This window comes from Pituophis catenifer, unplaced genomic scaffold (genome assembly GCF_029215685.1).
Source record: "Pituophis catenifer annectens isolate HBS135680 unplaced genomic scaffold, rPitCat1.0.hap2 SCAF_7, whole genome shotgun sequence".
Classification (NCBI taxonomy): Eukaryota; Metazoa; Chordata; class Lepidosauria; order Squamata; family Colubridae; genus Pituophis; species Pituophis catenifer.
The window spans coordinates 3,085,509-3,110,308 of NW_027256887.1; the positions used below are offsets into that span (position 1 = coordinate 3,085,509).

At 42.9% G+C, this 24,800-nt stretch overlaps 1 protein-coding gene across 1 annotated transcript in view; it reads left to right on the top strand.

Annotated features, from left to right (window-relative positions):
- The window catches only part of HGF (hepatocyte growth factor), a 77,559-nt gene that overhangs the window by 2,206 nt on the left and 50,553 nt on the right, over positions 1-24,800 (top strand). The window contains exons 2-4 of the mRNA XM_070947050.1: positions 18,278-18,440; positions 21,184-21,296; positions 23,060-23,174. Coding sequence (XP_070803151.1) covers positions 18,278-18,440; positions 21,184-21,296; positions 23,060-23,174 — 391 coding nt within the window. The remainder of the gene's footprint in view (positions 1-18,277; positions 18,441-21,183; positions 21,297-23,059; positions 23,175-24,800) is intronic.

Sequence of the window (24,800 nt, forward strand, 5' to 3'; positions counted from 1 at the left end):
TCTATCATCTGTCTGTCTATCATCATCTACCTACCTACCTACCTACCTACCTACCTACCTATCTATCATCATCATCATTTCTCTTTCTCTTCTCTCTCTTCTCTCTTCTATCATCTATCTATGATTTATGATCTATTCTCTCTTTTTCATCTGTCTGCCTATGTCTGTCTGTCAATCTACCTATCTATCATTGTCTGTCTGTCTGTCTGTCTGTCTGTCTGTCTATCATTGTCTGTATCTATCTATCTATCATCATCATCTCTCTCTCCTGTTTCCTTTCTTCTATATCCTCTCTTCTAGCATCTATCTATGATTTATGATCTATTCTCTCTCTCCCCTCTCATCTGTCTATCTGTCTATGTCTGTCTGTCTATATCTGTCTATCTACCATCATCTATCTATCTATCATCATCATCATCATCATCTCTCTCTTTTCTCCTATATCTTCTCTCTTCTAGCATCTATCTATGATTTATGATCTATTCTCTCTCTCCCCTCTCATCTGTCTATCTATGTCTGTCTGTCTATATCTGTCTATCTACCATCATCTATCTATCTATCTATCTATCTATCTATCTATCTATCTATCATCATCATCATCATCATCTCTCTCTTTTCTCCTATATCTTCTCTCTTCTAGCATCTATGAATTATGATCTATTCTCTCTCCCCCCTCTCATCTGTCTGTCTGTCTATATCTGTCTATCTGTCATCATCTATCTATCATAATCATCTCTTTTCTCTCTTCTATATCTTCTCTCTTCTAGCATCTATCTGTGATTTATGATCTATTCTCTCTCTCCCCTCTCTTTCGTCCATCCGTCTATCTATCTATCTATCTATCTATCTATCTATCTATCTATCTATCTATCTATCTATCTATCTCTTGTACGTGTGAGCAGCCCGCACGGCTGGTACGCCAGTACACGTGCAAAACCGCTCAGCTGTTGGACAACTCAGCTGTGCCAGCTTGGTATAAATCTCTGCTTTAAATTCCGGACACAGTTGGGTGGGAGGGATTCAGCCGTTTGAGAAGGAAGCAAAGGATCCCCCTCCTCCCTCCCTCGCCCGTCCGGTCCTTGGGAATCTGTGCACTGGGGCAGGGTGAATTGTTCCATGTCCAGCCGAGTTTAGGACAGGCGACTTCTCTAAACTCTACCGGTGCAGCTTCCAGCGCTTGTGCGTGGCCAGGGTTGTCTATTTTTGGAGCCAGTTGGTTTAATTTTTCCATCTCTGTCCGATCCCAACTTCAGACAAGTGGCAAAGAAGAAATAAACAAGCCAGAAGCGATGTGTAAATGTGCAACGCTCGATGGAGAGATTTTTTTTCTGAGGATCTTGGATGGGAATTGCAGCTCTCCCATCTTTTTTATTTTTTTATTTTTTTTAAAAAAGCATTTGATTCTTTGTCTCTCTCTCTTTTCCCCCCTTCACTGTCTGGAATAGGAATAGACTAGAACAGATATTGGAATGAAGAGTAGAGTAGAATAGAGAGTAGAGAAGAGTAGAGTAGAGTAGAGTAGAGTAGAGTAGAGTAGAGTAGAGTAGAGTAGAGAACAGAACAGAACAGAACAGAACAGAACAGAACAGAACAGAACAGAACAGAATTAGAATAGAACATCACATTACATCATCACATTACAGGCTTGGGATCTTGATTGGGAAGCTGAAACAAATCCAAGAAGGCAAGATAAAGCTTCTATTGATCTATGGACCTATTGACCTACCTCTCTCTGTACCTCTCTATTTCTCTCTCTCTCACTCACTCCCTTATCTATTGATCTATCTATCTATCTGTCTGTCTGTCTGTCTGTCTGTCTGTCGATCTATTGATTTATCAAGTTATTAACCTACCACTCTCTCTCTCTCTCTCTCGACCTATCTATTTCTCTATCTCTCGACCTATCGGTCAATCTATTGATCTATCTATCTATTGATCTATTAGCTTGTTGACCTACTGATATATCCATCCATCATCTACTCACTCATATTTGTGTCTGTCTATCTGTCTCTCTTTCTCTCTTTCTCTCGTCTATTGATCTATCTATTGATCTGTCAGTCTCTTGATTTATCTATCTGTCAATCTATTGATCTATCGATTTATTGACCTACCTCTCTTTCCCCCTCTCCCTCTCCCTCTCCCTCTCCCTCTCCCTCTCCCTCTCCCTCTCTCTCTCTCTCTCTCTCTCTCTCTCTCCCTCCCTCCCTCCCTATGTATCGATCGGTTAATCTCTTGATCTTTCTCTTGATCTAGCAATTTATTGACCTACGGACATATCCATCCATCCATCCATCCATCCATCCATCCATCCATCCATCCAAACTGTAGCTGGTAATCTTGTTGCGATTTTCAACCATCTTCCCAGTCCTAATCTCTGTCCATTTGAAATATTTGAGCAGGCTTGTCTTTGCAGCCTTCAACTCTTGTGGCACGGATGTTCTATCGATGATGAGGTTGATGCTGGAGTTTCCTCCTTTTTCCTCCTGTCCTCTTCCAAATAACTTCACCATCTAAGCAATTCCCTCATTAACGTTATCTGAAGCACAATATTTTCTTTTGGATTACTTGGATGTTATTTCAGTCTTAGTTCCTCCTTTTGGAGGAGATAATTATAGCATTTAACTCAGGGGTGAAATCTACTTACCTTCCCTACCTGTTCAGAACTGCTCATGTGTTACGCTCGCATCACATCACGTGCGTGCTTGGACCCTCTGTGCATGTGCAAATCCTTCTGTGCATGTACAGAGAGTAAAAAAACGGTAGCATTTCACCCCTGATTTAAGTAGAGATGTATTCCCCCCCCAAAAAAAAATTCATTTTTCATCTCAATTACACCCGAATCAGAGTCTCTTTCTTGAGGTGGGTGGCTACAGACGTTAATTAAATAAACGTATAAATCATATTCCATTTAGAAGTTTTCTGCGGCGGGGTGGGTGATTCTATTTGCGACAGGCTTTGTAAAAAAGCTATCATTTCATCTTTCCAAAGAGGTTGGAATTTGCTACAGCAGACAGCGAGATTTGCATTTAGCTCCAGCGCAGAGGAGGAAAAAAACCCCACAAATGCATGTTCACAATTTCTCTTCACTTTGAATTAAACTCCTTTTAATATAGTCAATTAAATGACGTCAAGCCATCGGATCTGGGTTGCAAAACCTTGAACGAGTCCAGAGTGACAGCAGGCAGGTTTTTTTTTAATCTCTCTTCTTTGACCTCATGTGGCCATCTGGATTTTTGCAACCCAAAAATCCTTAAATTGTTAGAAATATGTGTGCAAATTGGAATATCTATCTATCTATCTATCTATCTATCTATCTATCTATCTATCTATCTAAAATTTGTATTTCGCTGATAAAGAAATAAAGGGAGACTAGTATAGATCTATTTCAAGCTATTTAGCTCTTATCAGCTAGCCATAACCTGACTCGGATTTGAACTCCGAGTCAGGGTATGGCTAGCTGATGAGAGCTAAATAGCTTGAAATAGATCTATACTAGTGTCCCTTTATTTCTTCATCAGCGAAATATAAATTTGGTATAAAAATGGGTTGTCGTGAATGTGATTGCTTGAGGGCTCCTGGATTGGAGCTGAAAGGTGAAAGGGAAGCAGTACGCTCCCTCCCACATATTGGGGTAGACCAGGTGCTTCGATAGAAAAACACTTAATCTCTCCCCTGGCTCAAGGTGATGAAGGGAAGAGAACTTGTGGCTCAGAGGTTAATACAACTGCCTAATATGCAGGCAGCCCAAGTTCGAATCCGAGTAAGGGTATGACTAGCTGATGAGAGCTAAATAGCTTGAAATAGATCTATAGTAGCCTCCCTTAATTTCTTTATCAGCGAAATATAAATTTGGTATAAAAATGGTTTGTCATGAATGCGACTGCTTGAGGGGTCCTGGATTGGAGCTGAAAGGTGAAAGGGAAGCAGTACACTCCCTCCCACATGTTGGGGTAGACCAGGTGCCTCAATAGAAAAACATAGAATATATATATATATTTACTTTTTTTCTTCTGCAGTCTCTTCGCTCTCTATTTTTCCATATGACAAAACTCTGCAGGTTATAAACAGAGGTGGGATTCATCCGGTTCGGACCAATTTGAGCAAAACGGTAGTGGCGACCTGCGGGTGGGCCCGTCCACCTTCCTGGGTGCAATCCCGTCCTATATCGCTGTGTGTTTGACATTGTTTGACAGTGCGGATGGTGTGCGCGAGCGAATTGCTGTGTTATTTGACATTGCACGCATTTGTGGACAGCATACATGAGCGAATTGCTGTGTTCTGTGACACCTCATCATGCGCGGATGGTGGGTGCACACATTTCCAGTGCTGGGCGAATTGGTATCTGCAGTAGGTGAAACCCAGCCCTGGTTATAATCCACCTAAGAGGCGAGTTTTGTGAATATCTATTTGAACGCTTTCCTCTTTCTAAGTGTCTCCGATCAGTTAAATAAATAAGGGTCAAAACCGGTCAAACTCCCTTCCCTTCTATTATCCTGGATTAACACTGGCCTCATTTGAACTTTCCGAGGTAGATTAGGGTTGCAAAACAATTTAGTCGAGGCTATCTTGGAATTAAATGTCAGAGCAGGCATTTGAACCTAAAAAACATTCGTTAGTATAAAATGGATAAAACGTGCTACATTTTTATCGTGGGTTGTTAAAACTTCCAGCAGGTGCAAAAAAAAACACACACTTAACACACTTGCCTTAAAAATTCTGACTTTTGCAAATGTTGATAGCAGTTTATTTCTGCACAGGACATCAAGGTTGTGAGATTGTGGGGACAACAATCGTTGCACACGTTTATCTGGGAATACATCTTTTTGAACTTGGAAGCATTTCCTTCCTGAGAGCATAAGGCAGCACTGAAAAATAAAATTTTATACCAGCGTTGTGGCCCACCAGTGGCCTGCGTGGATCATGGCTGATCCCGATGACGAGGAGGCTGGTGTGGGGTCGTGCCAGCAGCCTGCGCAGCCGGCGCTCGTGTCGGAGAGCGAGGAGGCTGAAGAGGATGTGGTGCCAGAGGCAGAGACTCAGCCAGGGCCTTCAGAACCTCCAGAGGCTCCTTCAAGTGGAGAGAGCGAAGTGGAGGAGCCTCTCCTCAATGCTCGAGCACGCAGGGCTGCCAAAAGGCAGGAGTGGCTACTCAGGAGGAGGAGGTCTACTCGAGAGTAGGGCTTGAGGATCATTGGCCACTCCCTTAGCCTATTTAAGTCGCACACAGCTAGTGCGTTCTTGCTGGAAACAACTTGTATTTATTATCAGAGTATTTTGGTTTATCATATCTTGTTTTCTGGGCTGGTTGCCAACCTTTGCCGGTCTTGTTTATTCTTGCTACTTAATAAATTTGATAAGGAGCGTTGGTGTGTGTCAATATCCTCAGAAATCCGGAGCTGGGGCAGAGCAACCAATTTAACCATCGCAGTGTGGGATTCGGTGGCTCAGTGGCTAAGACACTGAGCTTGTCGATCGAAAGGTCGGCAGTTCAGCGTTTCGAATCCCTAGTGCTGTGTAACAGGGTGAGCTCCCGTGACTTGTCCCAGCTTCTGCCAACCTAGCAGTTCGAAAGCAGGTAAAAAATGCAAGTAGAAAAATAGGGACCACCTTTGGTGGGAAGGTAACAGCGTTCCATGCGCCTTTGGCGTTGAGTCATGCCGGCCACATGACCACAGAGACGTCTTTGGACAGTGCTGGTTCTTCGGCTTTGAAACAGGGATGAGCACCGCCCCCTAGAGTCAGGAACGACCAGCACATACATGCGAGGGGAACCTTTTACCTTTAACTTTAACCATCGCAGTCTAAAACCCTGATCCTAAGTCTACTAGGGGAGTTAATTCTTTATGGAATTATACTTCATAATAACAGATAGCCCTGAACTTGCAACCAAATAATTGACCCAAAAATTTCAGTTGTTAAGTGAGACATTTGTTAAATGTGTGATCCCTTTTTGCGAACTTCAGACAAGCAAAGTCAAGGGAGAAGATCAGATTCGCTTAACAACTGTGACACGAACAGTTGTAAAATGGGGGAAAAACTGACTGAACGAATGTCTCACTTAGCAACAGAAATGTTGGGCTCAATTGTGGACGTAAATCGAGGATTACCTGTATTCTGACTGAAGAACCAACTCCATAGTTTTAAGCAGCTCGGTGTTTCCTTGGGACCCTGTCTGAACATAGAAAGAGGGAATTTGTTAGCCTAATCAGAATAGAGTTGGAAGGGACCTTGGAGGTCGTCTAATCCAAGCAGAAGATCCTATATCTTTTCAGACAAGTGGTTGTCCAGCCTCTTCTTGAAAACCTCCAGTGATGAAGCACCCACAACTTCTGGAGGCAAGCTGTTCCACTGATTAATTAATCCTCACAGTTAGGAAGTTTTTCCTTACTTCCAGGTTGCTTCTCTCCTCGATTAGTTTCCATCCGTTGCTTCTTGTCCTGCCTTCAGGTGCTTTGGAGAATAGGTTGACTCCCTCTTCTTTGGGGCAGCCCCTCAAATATTGGAAGACTGCTATCATGCCACCCCCTTAGTCCTTCTTTTCACTAGACTAAACCTACCCACTTCCCAATTCAATACTTCTGCTTGAAGTGTTGAATTTGAAGTTATTTACGTCAACTTGATGTTGACGTAAATACCTTGCACTGCGTACCTTGATTCTCCTTAATAAATTGCACAGTGGGAAGTGGGAAAAGGAAAGGTGTAAGACCCAGTGGGAGGACATGGGAAAACAATTGTCATTTGGTCCTTTCCTCCATAAATATGACAAAGTTGATGGCTCTCAAAAGGACACAGGAAACCACTCTTAACGGGCGCACCTGAGTTTCCTGCAACACGCTGAGATCAAATCCCCCTTTTTTTGTGACGTTTCCTTGTTATTCTTTCCAAACCCAACGGAATATCGGACATAAACTATGGAAAGGGACTTGCGACCTTCTCCTGCTCTCACCAGCTTAATTATTCTCCAAACGCTGAAAAGCATCGAGCCAAAATATGGGAGTCAGGGGAGAAAGTGGTAATAGAAAGGTTGAGTTCAAAAGTTGGCTGGATCTGGCCAGGGTCTGCAGCAGTAGTGAAATGTAAAATTTGTTACTACCAATTCTGTGAGCGTGGCTTGGTGGTGGTGGGGTAATGTGACTGGGTGGACGTGGCCAACTTTTTTTTTTTAACTTTTAAAAGCATTTTTTTCTACAACCTTAAGAGGTTGCAGAAAAAAAATGCTTTTAGAAGCCTCTGACGATCAGGCAACTCAGCTGGGATCGCCAGAGGCTTTTAAAGGCATTTTTTTTTCCTGCAACCTCTTCGGCTGAAGAAGGTCACAAAAATTGATCCCATGACCTCAGGACACCGTCATAAATATGAGTCGGTTGCCAAGCGCCTGAAACTTTTAATCAGGTGACTATGGGGATACTGCAACGGTCATAAGTGTGAAAAATGACCAAATAAGTCACTTTTTCCAGTGCCATTGTAACTTCAAACGGTGACTAAATGAACTGTTATAAGTCAAGAACTACTTGTATATGTTTAATGTGAAACTGGCAAACGATTTGTATTCTTTTCTCTCTTTTTTGTATTGTATTTTCCCCCCCGCGCCCCCCCCCCGGTTTTCCAGAAGTGAGATTTAGAAGTTAGATAGAAAGGACCTTCATTCATTCTCCATAGCTTGATGCCAGAATCATGTCTGAATCAGTGGTGAAATCAGTGGGCGTGGCTTGGTGGGCGTGGCATGGCTTGGTGGGTATGGCAGGGGAGGATACTGCAAAATCTCTATTCCCACCTCACTCCTGGGAGAAGGATATTGCAAAATCTCCATTCCCACCCCACTCCTGGGAGAAGGATATTGCAAAATCTCCATTCCCATCCCACTCCAGGGGAAGGATACTGCAAAATCTCCATTCCCACCCCACTCCAGGGGAAGGATATTGCAAAGTCTCCATTCCCATCCCACTCCAGGGGAAGGATACTGCAAGATCTCCATTCCCTCCCCACTCCAGGGAAAGGATACTGCAAAATCTCCATTCCCATCCCACTCCAAGGGAAGGATACTGCAAAATCTCCATTCCCATCCCACTCCAGGGGAAGGATACTGCAAAATCTCCATTTCCACCCCACTCTGGGACCAGCCAGAGGTGGTATTTGCCGGTTCTCCAAACTGCTCAAAATTTCCGCTGCCGGTTCTCCAGAACCTGTCAGAACCTGCTGGATTTCACTCCTGGTCTGAATCCAATCATGTTTGCTGAGGACAGATTTTTAAAGCAGGGGAATGCAAACTTTATGGCAATCTGGGAACATTTTGCAGGCATCTCACAAATTTCCACCAATTTCAGAACCAGTTGGGTTTTCTGTTGTGGAAGGACTGTGAAACATTCTGAAACACATATTTAATATATGATCGCAAAACTTGCTCCCATCTAAAGTCACATTTTAGGAAAGATAGAAAATATACTTGGTTATTCATTCCCTTCCTCTTCCCTCCTCTCCTCGGAGGCTTAATCGGGTATGCATGATTGTGGCTGTGTATTGTTTGAATAATGAAACTGTTTCGGTGAGCTAGCATCTTTATTAAGTCCTTCTGTGTTGGTAATAGAAAACGCAACTCATCGTGTCTATTCAAATTCCCATCCACCCCCTTTCTATGGTTAACTTTGCCAGCCTTCATTTTTTTACAAGCAAAAAGAAAAGAAACAAAAAAAAAATTCACTTGGCAAAGATGGAAACAGGAGTAGAAAATCTTTTTGAAAAATGCATCTGGGAAGAATTCCTACGTTCAGATCCCGAAGGATTGAATTAACCCTGGATAATTTTGGCTGATCGCTTGAGTGCAATTTATTTTTGTTGTTAGTTGCAAAGTTGTGTCCGACCCATCGCGACCCCATGGACAATGTTCCTCCAGGCCTTCCTGTCCTCTACCATCCTCTGGAGTCCATTTAAGCTCACGCTGCCTGCTTCAGTGACTCCATCCAGCCACCTCGTTCTCTGTCGTCCCCTTCTTCTTTTGCCCTCGATCGTTCCCAGCATTAGGCTCTTCTCCAGGGAGTCCCTCCTTCTCATTAGGTGGCCAAAGTATTTGAGTTTCCTCTTCAGGATCTGGCCTTCTAAAGAGTAGTCAGGGTTGATCTCCTCTAAGACCGACCGGTTGGATGGCCTTGCAGTCCAAGGGACTCGCAGGAGTCTTCTCCAGCACCATTGTTCAAAGGCCTCCATTCTTTGGCACTCAGCCTTCCTTATGGTCCAACTTTCACAGCCGTCCATTGCAACTGGGAAAACCATCGCCTGGACTATTCGCACTTCATCTACAAGTCACTAAATGAACTGCTGTAAACCAAGGATTATCTGTTCTCCCTTTCACCATTAGAAAACATAGGAAATAGATCAAAGCACATCAAAGCTTGGATACTTATTCATGCTTTGGCAAGTCAAAACAATTTTTTTTTTAGCAATTGTATTAATTTCATGAGTCTGGAACAATATAAGCCTGGCATGTTTTATCTGGAAGTTTACAAAATAATACAATCACTGCAAACTTTTTTTCCCCCAGCCAAGATCTGATTTATCTCCCTGCACAATAACTCCTTCAAAAGAGCTTTGAATGCAGATACACCGAACTGCAGAACTCAATATTATGCCTCTCTGCCTTGTACGATGCTAATCTTTTGGGAGAAAATAGTAAAAACCAGGATTAGCTGGGTGAAAAGGCAGTTTTGAGATGAAATGAACCTATTTGCAGGTTGTCTCTCGTAGTGTAAAACCAGTCAGAGATGCATCAACCCCAAAATAGCAGCACAATTCCATAAAGTTATATACCCTGTTTCCCTGAAAATAAGACCCTGTCTTATATTTTTTTGAACCTCGAAATAAGTGCTTGGCCTTATTTTTGGGGAGGTCTTATTTTAGGGTGCATGGAGTGAGACGGGGCTCCTCTTGCCATCTTACCCAATTTCCAGCTCTGCATTTAAATATTTTCAGAGAGAGCTTATTTTTGGGGTGGTAGGCTTATTTTAATGCATGCGCTCAAATGCCCGATTGGGGTTATTATCAGGGGATGTCTTATTTTCGGGGAAATAGTATTTTTTTTTTTTTTAAAAAAAAAAAGTCTATCCAATAAACAGACAAAATCAGATTTGGATGCCAGTTGCAACCTACAAATTCCAGGCAGCATCTATATTTTTTCCTGGAGGTGTAAAAAACAGTGTTTTTTTTTTTATTTTTTAAAAATGCAAACTCTTTTGACAGATTTCATGCATCTTCTGTATTTTGTCCCTGGTGTTTTCGCGAGTGTTTTTCCCGGAAAATGAACGAACGTAGACGAGATTCGTCTTCGTTCGCTCTGAGGTTGCATTTCGATGTATATTGTAAAGATCTATGCTGCGGGGATTTGAATGATTCATTTCGCTTCAACACACTGGATTCTGAATTATCCATCTGTTGCAAAAAAAAGAAATCGGCTTGGTTAAAACGGATCGGCTTTCGTGTTTGATAGAAGAACTAGCCAAAGCATCAACTGACATTCTTAATTAAAAATAGAAAGTCCTTTTGATTAAGGTTCATTAACCGATGGCTACTGGCTAGGCAGCTGCTCTCCCTGTAGATAAATATCTGTATGAAAGATTCAATCTGTAGCTCTGGTACGCTTTGAGATTTTAGATCATTTCAAGAAAAAATCAGGAAGCTGCATAGAATTAGCACTTTTTGTATGGGTCATCCTCGACTTACGACCCCAATGGAGCCCAACATTTCTGTTGCTGAGTGAGACTTTTTGTTAAGGGAGTTTTGCCCCATTTTATGCCTTTTCTTGCCACCGTTGTTAAACGAATCACTGCCCTTATTAAATTAGTCACATGGTGGTTAAGTGAATCTGGCTTCCCCATTGATTTGGCTCATTGGAATGTCTCCAAAAGGGATCACGTGACTCTGGGACACTGCCGTCGTCATAAATGTGAGCCAGCTGTCAGGCATCCTGCAACCATCATAGATATGAACCAGTTACCAAGTATCTGAATTTCGATCACGTGACTAGAGGAATGCCTTAACGGTTGTAAGTGTGAAAAACGGACATGTCACTTATTCACTGCTGTTGTAACTTTGAATGGTCACTAAATGAACTGTTGTAAGTCGAGGACTAACTGTATACAGTAGTGGCCAAAATTGTGAGAAACCTTTTGAGAAAAGTGTATTTTCTAAAACTAGCTAAAAACACCACTTTTTTGGGGGAGTAGTACCATAAAATTATATATCGATGGAAAGATCATTGAATCAAGAATGTCATGCAATCACTTTTAGGAAGGATTTGCTATCAGAATAGCAGTTACAGTAGAAAGAAGAAAAGTGAAACACGTAGAAAAAAACGAGATATACAAAAATGATCCCCATATCAGTGAATACTTTGTTGGGTAACCTTTAGCATGAATGACGGCCTTATAACATCTTCCCATGGATTAAACCAAGTCTTTTAGTTCTGCAGCTGTTCTCATGTGAAACCGAGATTGAATGATGGCTTCTATTAACTGGGTTTTATTGCTGGGTCGCTTCTGACTAACAAGTTTCTTTAGTCAGCTCCCTAGATTTTCAATTGTGTGAAGGTCTGGGCTATTCCCAGGCCATTCCAGCAGTGGAATAGGATTCTCTTGAAACTCCAAAAACAAAAAGTGGGGTTATTAGCCATCAAACTTCAAAAATACACTTTTCCCAAAAGGTTTCTGCAATTTTGGCCACTACTGTATGTCTAAATGCTATTATTATTGCTACTTCAAGGCCAAAATCTAAAGCCTTGAAGATAACACAGCCAATTCGCCCTAATAATTCTAGTGATCTCCTGGCTGTACCACATCACACCAATTTATGCCCTAAGACCTGAACGCAAGTCCCAAAGGTGGTTTTTTAGGAGGCAACTGGAGGGCAAAAGAAGAAGGGGACGGCAGAGAACGAGGTGGCTGGATGGAGTCACTGAAGCGGTCGGCGTGACCTTAAATGGACTCCAGAGGATGGTAGAGGACAGGAAGGCCTGGAGGAACGTTGTCCATGGGGTCGCGATGGGTCGGACACGACTTCGCAACTAACAACAAACCCTAACCAATCTAACATTGGTTTCCTAGTCTAGTTTACCTTGTTGAGCTGACAGGGGAGTTGTCAAAAGCTCTTCTGAAACAAAACGTTTTAAAAAAAATCCGATGCCGAAAGGAAACATTTGGAAATATATATATATGTTTTCTTTCCTTTTCGTAGGCTTTATGTGTATTTCTCTTTAGCCAGGTTCATCCTACGTAAACCAAGATTTACGTAGGGCTGCGTAAAAATCTTGGTTTACGTAGGATGAACCTGGCTAAAGAGAAATATATATGTATGTATGTATGTATGTATGTATGTATGTATGTATGTATGTCCAGGAAGCATGAGAAGGACTGGATGACGTCATAATCCTCTGCATATTTATTCAGACGTGGGGCCCTGATGTAATTCAGCCTCGTTGATTTAAGATCGTGCATTTAGTGATACAAATATTAATTTCCCGAAACACGACAATATATAGTCAGGGTGCATATGGATGTTTAGAGCCTCCCAGAACTCTGAAAGCAATAGGTGGTCATTTTTCAACACGAGAAAAAAAAGAAAAGAAAATAAGTAAATCCGTAAGGCAGAGAGCATTCCTGTTAAATACATCATCAATGCATGTAAGATTAATTGTCCCTCGGCTCAGCTCCTGTTAAATTCATGGATATATTCATTAGGTCTGGGGGTAATGATCTGGAAAAGGTCTTGACACTGCTTTCTTCTACGATATGTTTTACTTCTCAGGCTAGTCTATTATTTTGAATTTTCCCTACAAATACAAGCCAAGTGTTGGCCTCCTTAGCTGTTTTTGAGATCAGCTAAGGTCAACATTCACTTTTGGTTACCATGCTGTAAAAAAAAAGATTTTGAGACTCTAGAAAGAGTGCAGAGAAGAGCAACAAGGATGATTTAGGGGTCCAGAGGCAAAAAGATACAGTAGTGGCCAAAATTGTGGAAACCTCTTGGGAAAAGTGTATTTTTGAGGTTTGATGGCTAATAACACCACTTTTTTTTTGGAGTTTCAAGAGAATCCTATTCCACTGCTGGAATGGCCTGGGAATAGCCCAGACTTTAAAACCCAATTGAAAATGTATGGCGCTGACTAAAGAAACTTGTTAGTGAGAAGAAACCCAGCAATAAACCCCAGTTAATTAAAACAATCCTTCAATCTTGGTTTCACATTATAACAGCTGCAGAACTAAAAGACTTGGTTCACTCCGTGGGAAGACGTTGTAAGGCCGTAATTTATGCTAAAGGTTACCCAACGAAGTATTACGGTAACTGACATGGTGATCATTTTTGTATATCTCGTTTTTTCTATGGTGATCATTTTTGTATATCTCATTTTTTCTATGGTGATCCTTTTTGTATATCTCATTTTTTTTACGTGTTTCAGTTTTCTTCCTTATACTGTAACTGCTCACGTAAAACTCATGTAATAAATGTCTCACTTAACGAGAGAAATGTCGGGCTCAGTTGTGGTCATACATCCAGGACTACCGTGTCTGACGTAACACGCAAGGTACGTCGTGGTGCTGAGTTGTGATTCAGTGTTAGCTTTCCGGCTTCTGAGGATATAATACTGCCTTGGTTCAAGTCAGACATAATCATAGAGCAATAATACAAGCAATTCAGGGCTTTGTTCCTTCGTTGTTGTTGTTTTTGAAAAAAAAAACCTTCTAGGAAACTTGTGTTGAAATCTGATTACTTCTGACACACGCTTGGCTTCTTACTGGTGCAGCTTCTTTAGAGGAAGTAAGGAACGATTGCAAAACAAAAGAGAGAGAGAGAGAGAGAGAAAAGAGGGTGTGTTTTACGAGAAGCAAAATGACATATTTTGGGCGCTTTTGAAGTTGCGTCGAGATTTAACATCTTATGTAGCTTCTTTGCAAAAATGCAATCAATTTGATCTCGCCAAGATCCTCGTTGCAAATCAAGGGAGACCATTAAGGAACAGCTCCCTTCGGGGTGCTCAATATTTTTCCCATTTGGAAATTGCCGGTCGTTCTTGGTTGCGTTTATTATCGTAAGGTCAAACCTTCCTGAGGGCTTATTCCAGAGGTGGGTTTCAGCAGGTTCTGACCAGTTCTGGAGAACCGGTAGTGGAAATTTTGAGTAGTTCGGAGAACCGGTAAATACTACCTCTAACTGGCCCTGCCCCCATCTATTCTCTGCCTCCCGAGTCCCAGCTGATTGGGAGGAAATGGGGATTTTGCAGTATCCTTCCCCTGGAGTGGGGTGGGAATGGAGATTTTATAGTATCTTTCCCCTGCCATGCCCACCAAGCCACACCCACCAAGCCATGCCACACCCACCAAGCCACGCCCACAGAACCAGTAGTAAAAAAATTTGAATCCCACCACTGGCTTATGCACGCGCTCTTCAGGGCCGCGACCAGGAATAAGAGCTGCCCAGGGGGCTTGTGCACGCCAGATAAGGTACTTCTGGTTTCTAGTGCATGCATGCGCCAGCAAGTCTTCCAGTTACACACCAATCAGCTGGCCGGCGCGCATGCTCACGCCGGAAAATGGAAGACCAGCTCTTCCGGTTTCCAGCACTGCACACGTGATCATCGTGTGTGCACGCGGGCCAGAAACCCATAAGAGGAATGGGCGATGCCGCACGTGCCAGGTAGCATGGCTCCATAGGTTCCCCATGGCTTATGCCTTTATTTTAGCGAAGGACAAGTTGAAGTTAATCTCCCGGGGAGACGGCAGAGTATGCAAGTATGGTTTTAAAATCAGTGCTTCTTCCAAAATCATACAAAATACTCTCATGTGCCCAGATCCATTTTCCTTATATCTTTGCCCAAAATTATTTTCACTCTAGAAATAGCAGTTGTCCATTTCAGAGGGAAAGTCAAATAATTCTTATATCTGGAGGGTTCTCCCCCCCACCACTTCCTGGATTTTTCAAATAAATAATTTGAATTTAGAGAAGGTTTTTTTCAGGGGGGGAGTTGGGAAGTTGGGAACAGCAGCATATGGGGAAAAGAATTGCCCTTTTTCTTCGACTGTGGTCTTGTTGAAAAAGAAATTCCCACCCATCAGATGCTAAGAAAACATGAGTCAGCACTAATTTGATTTCAGCTGGGCTTCTCAGATTGAAAGAAGAACACGCTTTGATTTTGAGTTTTGGCTGTTTGAGATCCAAAGGTAATCGGATCTGATTTGATCTGATCTGCCTTGGGATTCAGTTGGAGGGGGAAAAAATTGGTCCTTAGGCTATAAAGAGAGAACATCAAAACTGTAGTTCCTTCATTGTTTTTTTGTTGGCAGAGGTAGATGAAAGTCGTAAGAATCCTTTAGAGGACATCAGTGGTGCCAAACCTCAACTCAATATCTTCAATACTTTGTAGGATTGTTTCTCTGTAGCCCTTTTAAGGAAAAAAACAACAACAACAACACAGTGATCTCCAAATTGTCTAACAAATATTTGTGGACGTAGATCCTCTGTTGAAGGATTTCATGCTAACTTAAACATATATTTTTCAAAAACAAGAAACAACAAGAAAGCTCCCGGTTTTCTACTTTTTTATCTGAGATGCTATGTTAAGAGGATAATGAGGTGCTTAGATACAGATAAACAGAGTGGGAAGGGACCTTGAAGGTCATCTAGTCCAACCCTCCGCCCAAGCAGGAGACCTTACACCATTTCTGACACATGGCAGTCCAGTCTCTTCTTGAAAGCCTCCAGGGATGAAGCTCCCACAACTTCCGAAGGCAACTTCTGTTCCATGGGTTGATTGCTCTCACTCTCAGGAAATTTCTCCTTATTTCTAGGTTGAATCTCTCCTTGGTCAGTTTCCATCCATTATTCCTTGTCTGGCCTTCGGGTGTTTTGGAAAATAGCTTGACCTCCTTCCTCCTCTCTGTGGCAGCCCCTCAAATATTGGAAGACTGCTATCATGTCTCCCCTGGTCCTTCTCTTCACTAGACCAGCCAGGCCCAGTTCCTGCAACTGTTCATCGTATGTTTCAGCCTCCAACCATCCCCTCATCATCTTGGTTGCTCTTCTCTGCACTCTTTCTAAAGTCTCAATATCTTTTTTATAGTGTGGTGACCAAAACTGGATGCAATACTCTAGGTGTGGTTTTACTAAGGCTCCTTTGGGAGCCACCATGATCTGGATGAGTGAGAATCTCCATAGATGTTGAGTTAAAATTCTGTGGTTTTTTTAGGGAACAGTCAAGGTTTCTCTCAGATTTCTGATGGGTATCATGGAAGGAAGGAAGTTAAACATTCATACATGGTCCCAACTAAAAATCTTTTCCATTAAGATGTCAGATTCATCTTTATCCTAATTTAACATTTGGAAGCAAGAGACTGTAGGGGTCTTCCTATACATACACGCACCTGGAACAGGTTAGAGACTACAGAAGCTTTGAATTATGTGCTAAACAAACTTTACTATTATAAAGGGCAGTAATATAAAAAACTGAACCAATTGTCTCTACTTTTCCTTCGCCTGGTACATCCACTTCCTTTGTGTCTCTCATGCCTCCCACACAGTGTTCCAGCCTTTAACGAGTGACTTAATTTGGTTTTTGGTTTTGCAATTTAAATACAATGATTCAAGGGAAAACTCTTGGGCTTTTCATTGTAGAAGATGATGACCGGGCTGAGCTGGAAGGAGGAGTCAAATGGGTCATCAGTCAGGAGTCCTGCATGTCTTCAAGAGATGAATAGAATGTAGAATGGAATATAGAATTAGAATAGAATATAGAATATAGAATATAGAATATAGAATATAGAGTAGAGTAGAGTAGAGTAGAGTAGAGTAGAGTAGAATAGAATAGAATAGAATAGAATAGAATAGAATAGAATAGAATAGAACAGAACAGAACAGAACAGAACAGAACAGAACAGAACAGAACAACAGAACAGAATAGCTGAGTTTGAAGGGACCTTGGAGGTCTTCTATTCCAACCTCCTGTTCAGGCAGGAAGCCCTCTACCATTTCAGACAAATGGTTGCCAATCTCTTCTTCAAAACTTCCAATGTTGGAGCATTCACAATTTCTGGAGGCAAGAGATCTAAATCTGGCCTACCTTGAATGCCTTTCTTATCTCCCGCTCATTTCCCTTGACTGTTAGTTGGCCAGATTCTTGTAGAGAGCTTAACCTTGCAATAAATCATTATACTCCATTGAACTGCCTGAATTTCCTGATTTCTCCTGTGCTTGACATTCATAAGATTTCCCCCCCTCCCCATAAAACCTACAAACGGCAGCCTAAAATACAAATTACCTGTTCCCAGGTGCTAGTGAGAGCAAAACACTTCTTGTAATATTATTATGTTATTAATGTTACAACGTATGAACACAATGGAGATCAGAAACACCATTGTAATATATACAGGTAGTCCTCGATTTATAGCAGTTCATTTAGTGACTGTTCGAAGTTACGACGGCACTGAAAAAAGTGACTTAGGATCAGTTTTCACACTTACGACCTTTCCAGCATCCTCATGGTCACATGATCCAAATTCAAATGCTTGGCAAATGGTTCATACTTATGACGGTCGCAGTGTCCCGAGGGGGAGTCATGCAATCCCCTTTTGCGACCTCCTGACAAGCAAAGTCAATGGGGAAGCTGGATTCACTTAACAAGCAGGTGACCCACTTAACAATTGCAATGATTTGCTTAATCACGGTGGCAAGGAAAATCGTAAAGTGGGGCGAAACTCCCTTAACAAATGTCTCACTTAGCAGCATGAACTTTGGGCTCGGTGGTGGTCGTAACTCGAGGACTCCTTGTCAAATCAGTCCAGTAGTTACAGATATCTTCTTATCAAACAAACAGTAGTTGGTTAGAATAACAAACTCACTCTGGTTCACAAACCACGATGGTAGCAGATCCATCAAACGATGATTAACAGAATGATAGCAACTCCTCACTATGGCAGCATATCATACTCTGGTAGCATATCACATCAGCTCCACACACAATGGTAGCATATCATCAACTGAACACGTTACAATACCTTGCTTAAATACTCTCACAACCAGTGATTACCTAATTACAGCATGACTCAGCATTACAATGAATCAGCAAGAAAACCTTTAAAGTAACATAATACATTTTCAGATTAAAGTTACAGTACACATATATTGCCTGGACAACTTGTTAGGCTCAAACCATATCCTAACACCCTGTATACAGTTGTCCTGATCAGGTTGACTTTCTTGGAATGATGCAACGGATTAGTGTGTTTGTCGCTTCCTCCTGCAGAAAACAAAGGGAAAAGAAACCCACTCCATGACTATCGGAAAACCGCTGATACCTCATTAATAAGGATAGACAAGGCACTGAAAGTGAAAACGAAGCTGCTAAATACGACAGAACAGTGTGCTAAGAGATGCAGCCGAAGTAAAGGACTTTCATTCATTTGCAGGTAAGGAATATTGCATTTCTTTTGGCGTCTAACGGTTCTGCTTTTTAGGAGAGCATTTTGGTAGAAGCAGCCGGAGGGAATCAATACTGGAGGTTTATATGACCTGGATTTTCTTTTGAAGTCCCTTCTGGTTAAAGATGGTAGGAAGCAGGGGTGAAATGCTCCCGGATCGGACCGGATCGCCCAATCCGGTAGCGATTTTTCCCTGTGGTTCGGCGATCCGGTAGCGATCGTCACCTGGATGTCATTACTTCCTGGTTTTAACTAGGTTCTCACTTGATGTGACCTTCATCTAACCCATCGCAAGACCCTCACTCGATGTGAGCCACAATTGACCTCTCGCAAGACCCATCACACAACCATCTCTTGATGTGACCCACACAAGGCCCATCACTAGATTCTCACTTAATGTGACCTTCATCTAACCCATTGCAAGACCCATCACTTGACCTTCACTTGATGTGACCCACACCTGACCCATTACAAGACCTATCACACAACTGTCTCTTGACGTGACCCACACAAGGTCCATCACTAGATTCTCACTTAATGTGACCTTCATCTAACCCATTGCAAGACCCATCACACAACCGTCTCTTGACGTAACCCACATAAGGTCCATCACTAGATTCTCACTTAATGTGACCTTCATCTAACCCATTGCAAGACCCATCACACAACTGTCACTTGACGTGACCCACACAAGGCCCATCACTAGATTCTCACTTAATGTGACCTTCATCTAACCCATTGCAAGACCCATCACACAACTGTCACTTGACGTGAGCCACACAAGGCCCATCACTAGATTCTCACTTAATGTGACCTTCATCTAACCCATTGCAAGACCCATCACACAACCGTCACTTGACGTGACCCACACGAGACCCATCACTAAATTCTCACTTGATATGACGCCCCCCCCCCCCCATCACAAGACCTACTGGCCACACGAAGTCCTTATAAGCAGAAGAATACCGACACTGACCTCCCCTGAAGATGTTACCTAGCCTGGTAACAAAATGTTTGGAAACCAACCCACAAGGTCAGAGAATGAACTTCCACCCTCAAAGCTATCTTTTTTCCCCCCGCGGAGTGGGACAACTCTTGGGTTTTCAAGATCTTAGAGCAGGGGTCTTCAAACTTGACAGCTTTAAGACTTGTGGACTTCAACTCCCAGAATTTTCCAGCCAGAATTCTGGAAGTTGAAGTCCACAAGTCTTAAAGCTTGAAGTTTGAAGGCCTCTGTCTTAGAGCAACATTTGTTCCCTTGCATGGAATGTTGGAAAGGTTGGATTTTCAAGCGTTTCTTGGTTAAAAATGAAAACAAAGCCTATAGCTTTGTCCTAAAAAATATATATATTCTAGTGGAAGTAACAAATATTCTCTGCTTATAGTATTGACTTCGTGAGGGGGTGTCTGAAAAGCTTGAGATTCTCCAACTTTCTTGAGTGTGACAGATTCTGGGCTCCATCTAGAAGTTGTTTGTGATGTAATTGATACTTAATTGGTTGAGACTCAGAAGAAGTGAAGGATAATAAGACTCTTACCAGTTATCGTAACATTTTCTACTCCCACACAGCTTACTCTTGTGCAGAATTTAATTTTTTGTTTAAAAAAAAAACCTATTTCCTTTCCATGTAATCATTTTTTGAAATCAGAGTCAAAACTCCTGATGATAAATCACTACGGCCTCCCCTGCTCATAAATTATATTCTCATCAGCACAGTCTTTCCTACTGGGTCCAGCTGGAGTGAAGCCCAAAGAAAATGCTTGTTTACATTCTCCAAGTTGTGTTTTCTCAGTCTATTAGGTGCAACATCTTTTATTCAAAAGAAAGAAGGCTTTAGGCCGCTATCATCAGCTGAGCAAAGAGATGATGGATCTGAAACTTCTTGGCCTACCGTAACCTTTCCAGATATTTTGAACATAGCAAGATCTTATTGGTCTGGTAAGATCCTACATTTGTCTGCGCCAAACTTGACTCTCAATGAAAATGCTAATCTTCTTGACGCAAGAGGAAGAGGAGGAAGAGGGAGAAGGAGGAAAAGGGAGAAAGGAGGAGGAGGAGAAGAAGGAGAGAAGAGGAGAAAAGAAGAGAAGTTGACGAGAAAAGGAAGAGGAATAAATAAATAAAATAAATAAATACATAATTTTATTTCTATACCGCCCTTCTCCCGAAGGACTCAGGATGGTGTACAGCCTATTAAAAACACAAAGACAAACATCAGTTAAAAAATAATTAAAATTATTACATAATTTCGGAAGAACAGGAAGAAGGAGGAGGAGGAGGAGAAGAAAAGTGGAATAATTAATTAAATTTAATTAATTTAATTAAAACGAGAGAAACGGAAGAAGGGGAGAATGGAGAAAGGAGAAGGAGAGAAGAGAAGAGAGGAGGAAGAAGGGGAAAGCAGAGAAGGAGAAGGGTGAGAAGAGCGGAAGAGGAGGAAGAAGAGGAAGAGGAGGAGGAGGAGGAGGAGGAGGAGGAGGAGGAGGAGGAGGAGGAGGAGGAAGAAGAAGAAGAAGAAGAAGAAGAAGAAGAAGAAGAAGAAGAAGAAGAAGAAGAAGAAGAAGAAGAAGAAGAAGAAGAAGAAGAAGAAGAAGAAGAAGAATTTAAATTTACGTGAAGTTAAATTACTTTTATCTAGACTGAGATTTTCGGCCTTCTAGTTATAGTAATAATGAAAGCCATATATCCTCGTAGAAGTTAACTCTGCAATTTGTTTTATTTTCTATCCAGGGCTTTCGCATTTGACAAAACAGCCAAACGTTGCCATTGGTTATCTTTTACTAGCCTAGAAAATGGAGCCAGGAAGAAACATGACACTGCGTTCCTTCTCTATGAAAAGAAAGGTACGTAAGTGGCTAACTTGGATGAGCCAGGCTACAGAGCTAAGACCATTTTTTTGTTGTTGTTGTTGGAGAAGAGTTTCATGTGATTATGCAAAGCAGGTGGGACTGTGGGTTATGGATAAAGTGGAAGAGGGATGAGGCTATTCCTTGTTCTCACTGATGCTTATTTCATTCCACCATTAGAAGAGAATATTGGTTGCTCAGGGTTGAACTGTGTGGGGTCCTTGGTGCTTCTCTAAGCTTGGTTTTTTTTTTTTTAATTTGATTTATATGCCACCCTTCTCCGGAGACTCAGGGTGGCTTACAATGTGCTAAGCAATAGCCTTCATACTTTTGTATATTTTATACAAAGTCAGCTTATTGCTCCCACAACTGGGTCCTCATTTTACCTACCTTAGAAAGGATGGAAGGCTGAGTCAACCTTGAGCCTGGCGAGATTCGAACCTGCAGTAATTGCAGGCCGCTGTGTTAATAACAGGGTGCTTTAGACCTACTCTTGGTAGTTTTCTTGCAGATGTTTCCTTCTCCACCTTGGTAACATCTTCAGTGGGAAGAGGAAGAGGAGGAGGAGAGAGGAGAAGGAAATAGGAGAGAGGAGGAAGAGGAGGAACGGAGGAGAGAGGAGAGAAGAGAAGAGGGAGGGAGGAAGAGGAGGAGAGAGGAGGAGGAAGAAAGAGGAGAGAGGGGAGAGGAGGAACAGGAGGAGAGAAGATGGAGGGAGGAAGAGGAGGAAGAGAAAGAGAAAGAAAGAGGAGAGAGGAGGGAAAGAGGAGGGGGAGGAGAGAAGACGGAGGGAGGAAGAGGAGGAAGAGGAAGAGAAAGAAAGAGGAGAGAGGAGGAAGACGAGGAGGAGGAGGAGAGAAGACGGAGGGAGGAAGAGGAGGAAGAGTAAGAGAAAGAAAGAGGAGAGAGGAAGAAGAAGGGAGGAGAAGGAGAGAGGAGAGAAGAGGAAGGGAAGAAAAGGAGGAAGAAAGGAAAGGAAGAGGAGGGGAGGAGAAGGAGAGAGAAGAAAAGAGGGAGGGAGGAAAAGGAGGAAGAAAGAGGAGAGAGGAGCAAGAGGAGGGGGGAGGAGAGAGAAGAGGAGGGAGGAAGAAAGAGGAGAGAGGAGGAAGAGGAGGAGCGGAGGAGAGAGGAGAGAAGAGGGAGGGAGGAAGAGGAGGAGAGAGGAGGAGGAAGAAAGAAGAGAGAGGGGAGAGGAGGAGGAAGAAAGAGGAGAGGGGGAGAGGAGGAACGGGAGGAGGAGGGGAGGAGAGAAGACAGAGGGAGGAAGAGGAGTAAGAGGAAGAGAAAGAGAAAGAAAGAGGAGAGAGGAGGAAGACGAGGAGGAGGAGGAGAGAAGATGGAGGGAGGAAGAGGAGGAAGAGTAAGAGAAAGAAAGAGGAGAGAGGAAGAAGAGGGGAGGAGAAGGAGAGAGGAGAGAAGAGAGAAGAGGGAGGGAAGAAAAGGAGGAAGAAAGAGGAGAGGAAGAGGAGGGGAGGAGAAGGAGAGAGAAGAGAAGAGGGAGGGAGGAAAAGGAGGAAGAAAGAGGAGAGAGGAGGAAGAGGAGGGGGGAGGAGAGAGAAGAGGAGGGAGGAAGAAAGAAAGAGGAGAGAGGACGACGACTGTGGTGTCCTTGGTGTTCTCTTGGTTCTTTTGTTGCAAACATTTCATCAGAAATTGATTGAAACAGACCTTCCAAGGCCTCGATCACCTGCTCCGTTTGTAGGCCTGCTCTTCAGAAAACGTTCACTTCCTTTTGGCCTTCGTTTCGTTGATTCTCACAGACTACGTTCGAAATTGCATCATTGGGAAAGGAGCGACGTACAAGGGAAACGTATCGGTCACAAGAAGCGGGATCGAATGCCAAGCCTGGAATTCGACCATCCCTCACGAACACAGGTAAGATTGGTGGGATCAGCCCTTTTGCCTTTTCCAACAACGGTGGTTCTCCGAATAGCCAAATCCATGGCATATGAGCCTAGGTCTCTGCAGGGAGGATGTCTGTAAAAAAATCAAGAGAGTCATCCCTTGATGGCTGCCATCTTCTTCCTTTTTCCATTCCTCTGTGGGGGGTGTTGAAGTGTCATAGAGGAGTTTTGAGGAGCTGACCAAAACGTGTTTCATGGTATGAGATGGTGGATTCCTCCCGGTTCCGCCGAGCCGGTAGCGGTGACGATATGACATCACCAAACTGGTTCTGCCCCCCCCGTGTTATTCTTACCTTTTATTTGGCCCCACCCCCAATCTATTGCTGCCTCCTGAGTCCCAGCTGATCGGCTATAAGGGAAAAAAACTGTTTAAACTCTTGCCGCGGGGCTTCAAAGGGCCGCCCTACAGCTGATCAGTGGTAAAAGGCAGCTTGGTGGTAGACCAGGGTGCCTCCAAAAACAAATGGGTAGACCGGTGCCTCCAAAAACAAATGAGTAGACCGGTGCCTCCAAAAACAAATGAGTAGACAAATGGGTAGACCGGTGCCTCCAAAAACAAATGGGTAGACCGGTGCCTCCAAAAACAAATGAGTAGACCGGTGCCTCCAAAAACAAATGAGTAGACAAATGGGTAGACCGGTGCCTCCAAAAACAAATGGGTAGACCGGTGCCTCCAAAAACAAATGAGTAGACCGGTGCCTCCAAAAACAAATGAGTAGACAAATGGGTAGACCGGTGCCTCCAAAAACAAATGAGTAGACAAATGGGTAGACCGGTGCCTCCAAAAACAAATGGGTAGACCGGTGCCTCCAAAAACAAATGAGTAGACCGGTGCCTCCAAAAACAAATGAGTAGACAAATGGGTAGACTGGTGCCTCCAAAAACAAATGGGTAGACCGGGGCCTCCAAAAACAAATGGGTAGACCGGTGCCTCCAAAAACAAATGAGTAGACCGGTGCCTCCAAAAACAAATGAGTAGACAAATGGGTAGACTGGTGCCTCCAAAAACAAATGAGTAGACCGGGGCCTCCAAAAACAAATGGGTAGACCGGTGCCTCCAAAAACAAATGAGTAGACCGGTGCCTCCAAAAACAAATGAGTAGACCGGTGCCTCCAAAAACAAATGAGTAGACCGGTGCCTCCAAAAACAAATGAGTAGACCGATGCCTCCAAAAACAAATGAGTAGACCGGTACAGCTCTGCAAGCAGTTGAAAGCCTGGTAGACCAGTACCTCTGCTAAATCCTAAATAATTGTCACATGACCATCAAACCACGCCCACAAAATAAGCCACGGCCACAGAACCGGTAGTAAAAAAATTTAGAACCCACCCCTGGTATGAGAACAGGAATGTACAGGAAGTCCTTGACTTAAACCATTCATTGAAGTTAGAACAACAGAGTGGTGCGGTGGCTTAGAGATGGAGTTCTCACCTCACAATCAGGAGGCCGTGAGTTCGATCCTAGGTAGAGGCAGATATTTCTCTCTCTGGGCACAATGAGAATATATCAGATGAAGAAAACTCCGCATTGGTGACAGGAAGGGCATCTGGCCAGTAAAACACTCAGCTCCATTGAGTTGCCCAGGCTTTACCCCGC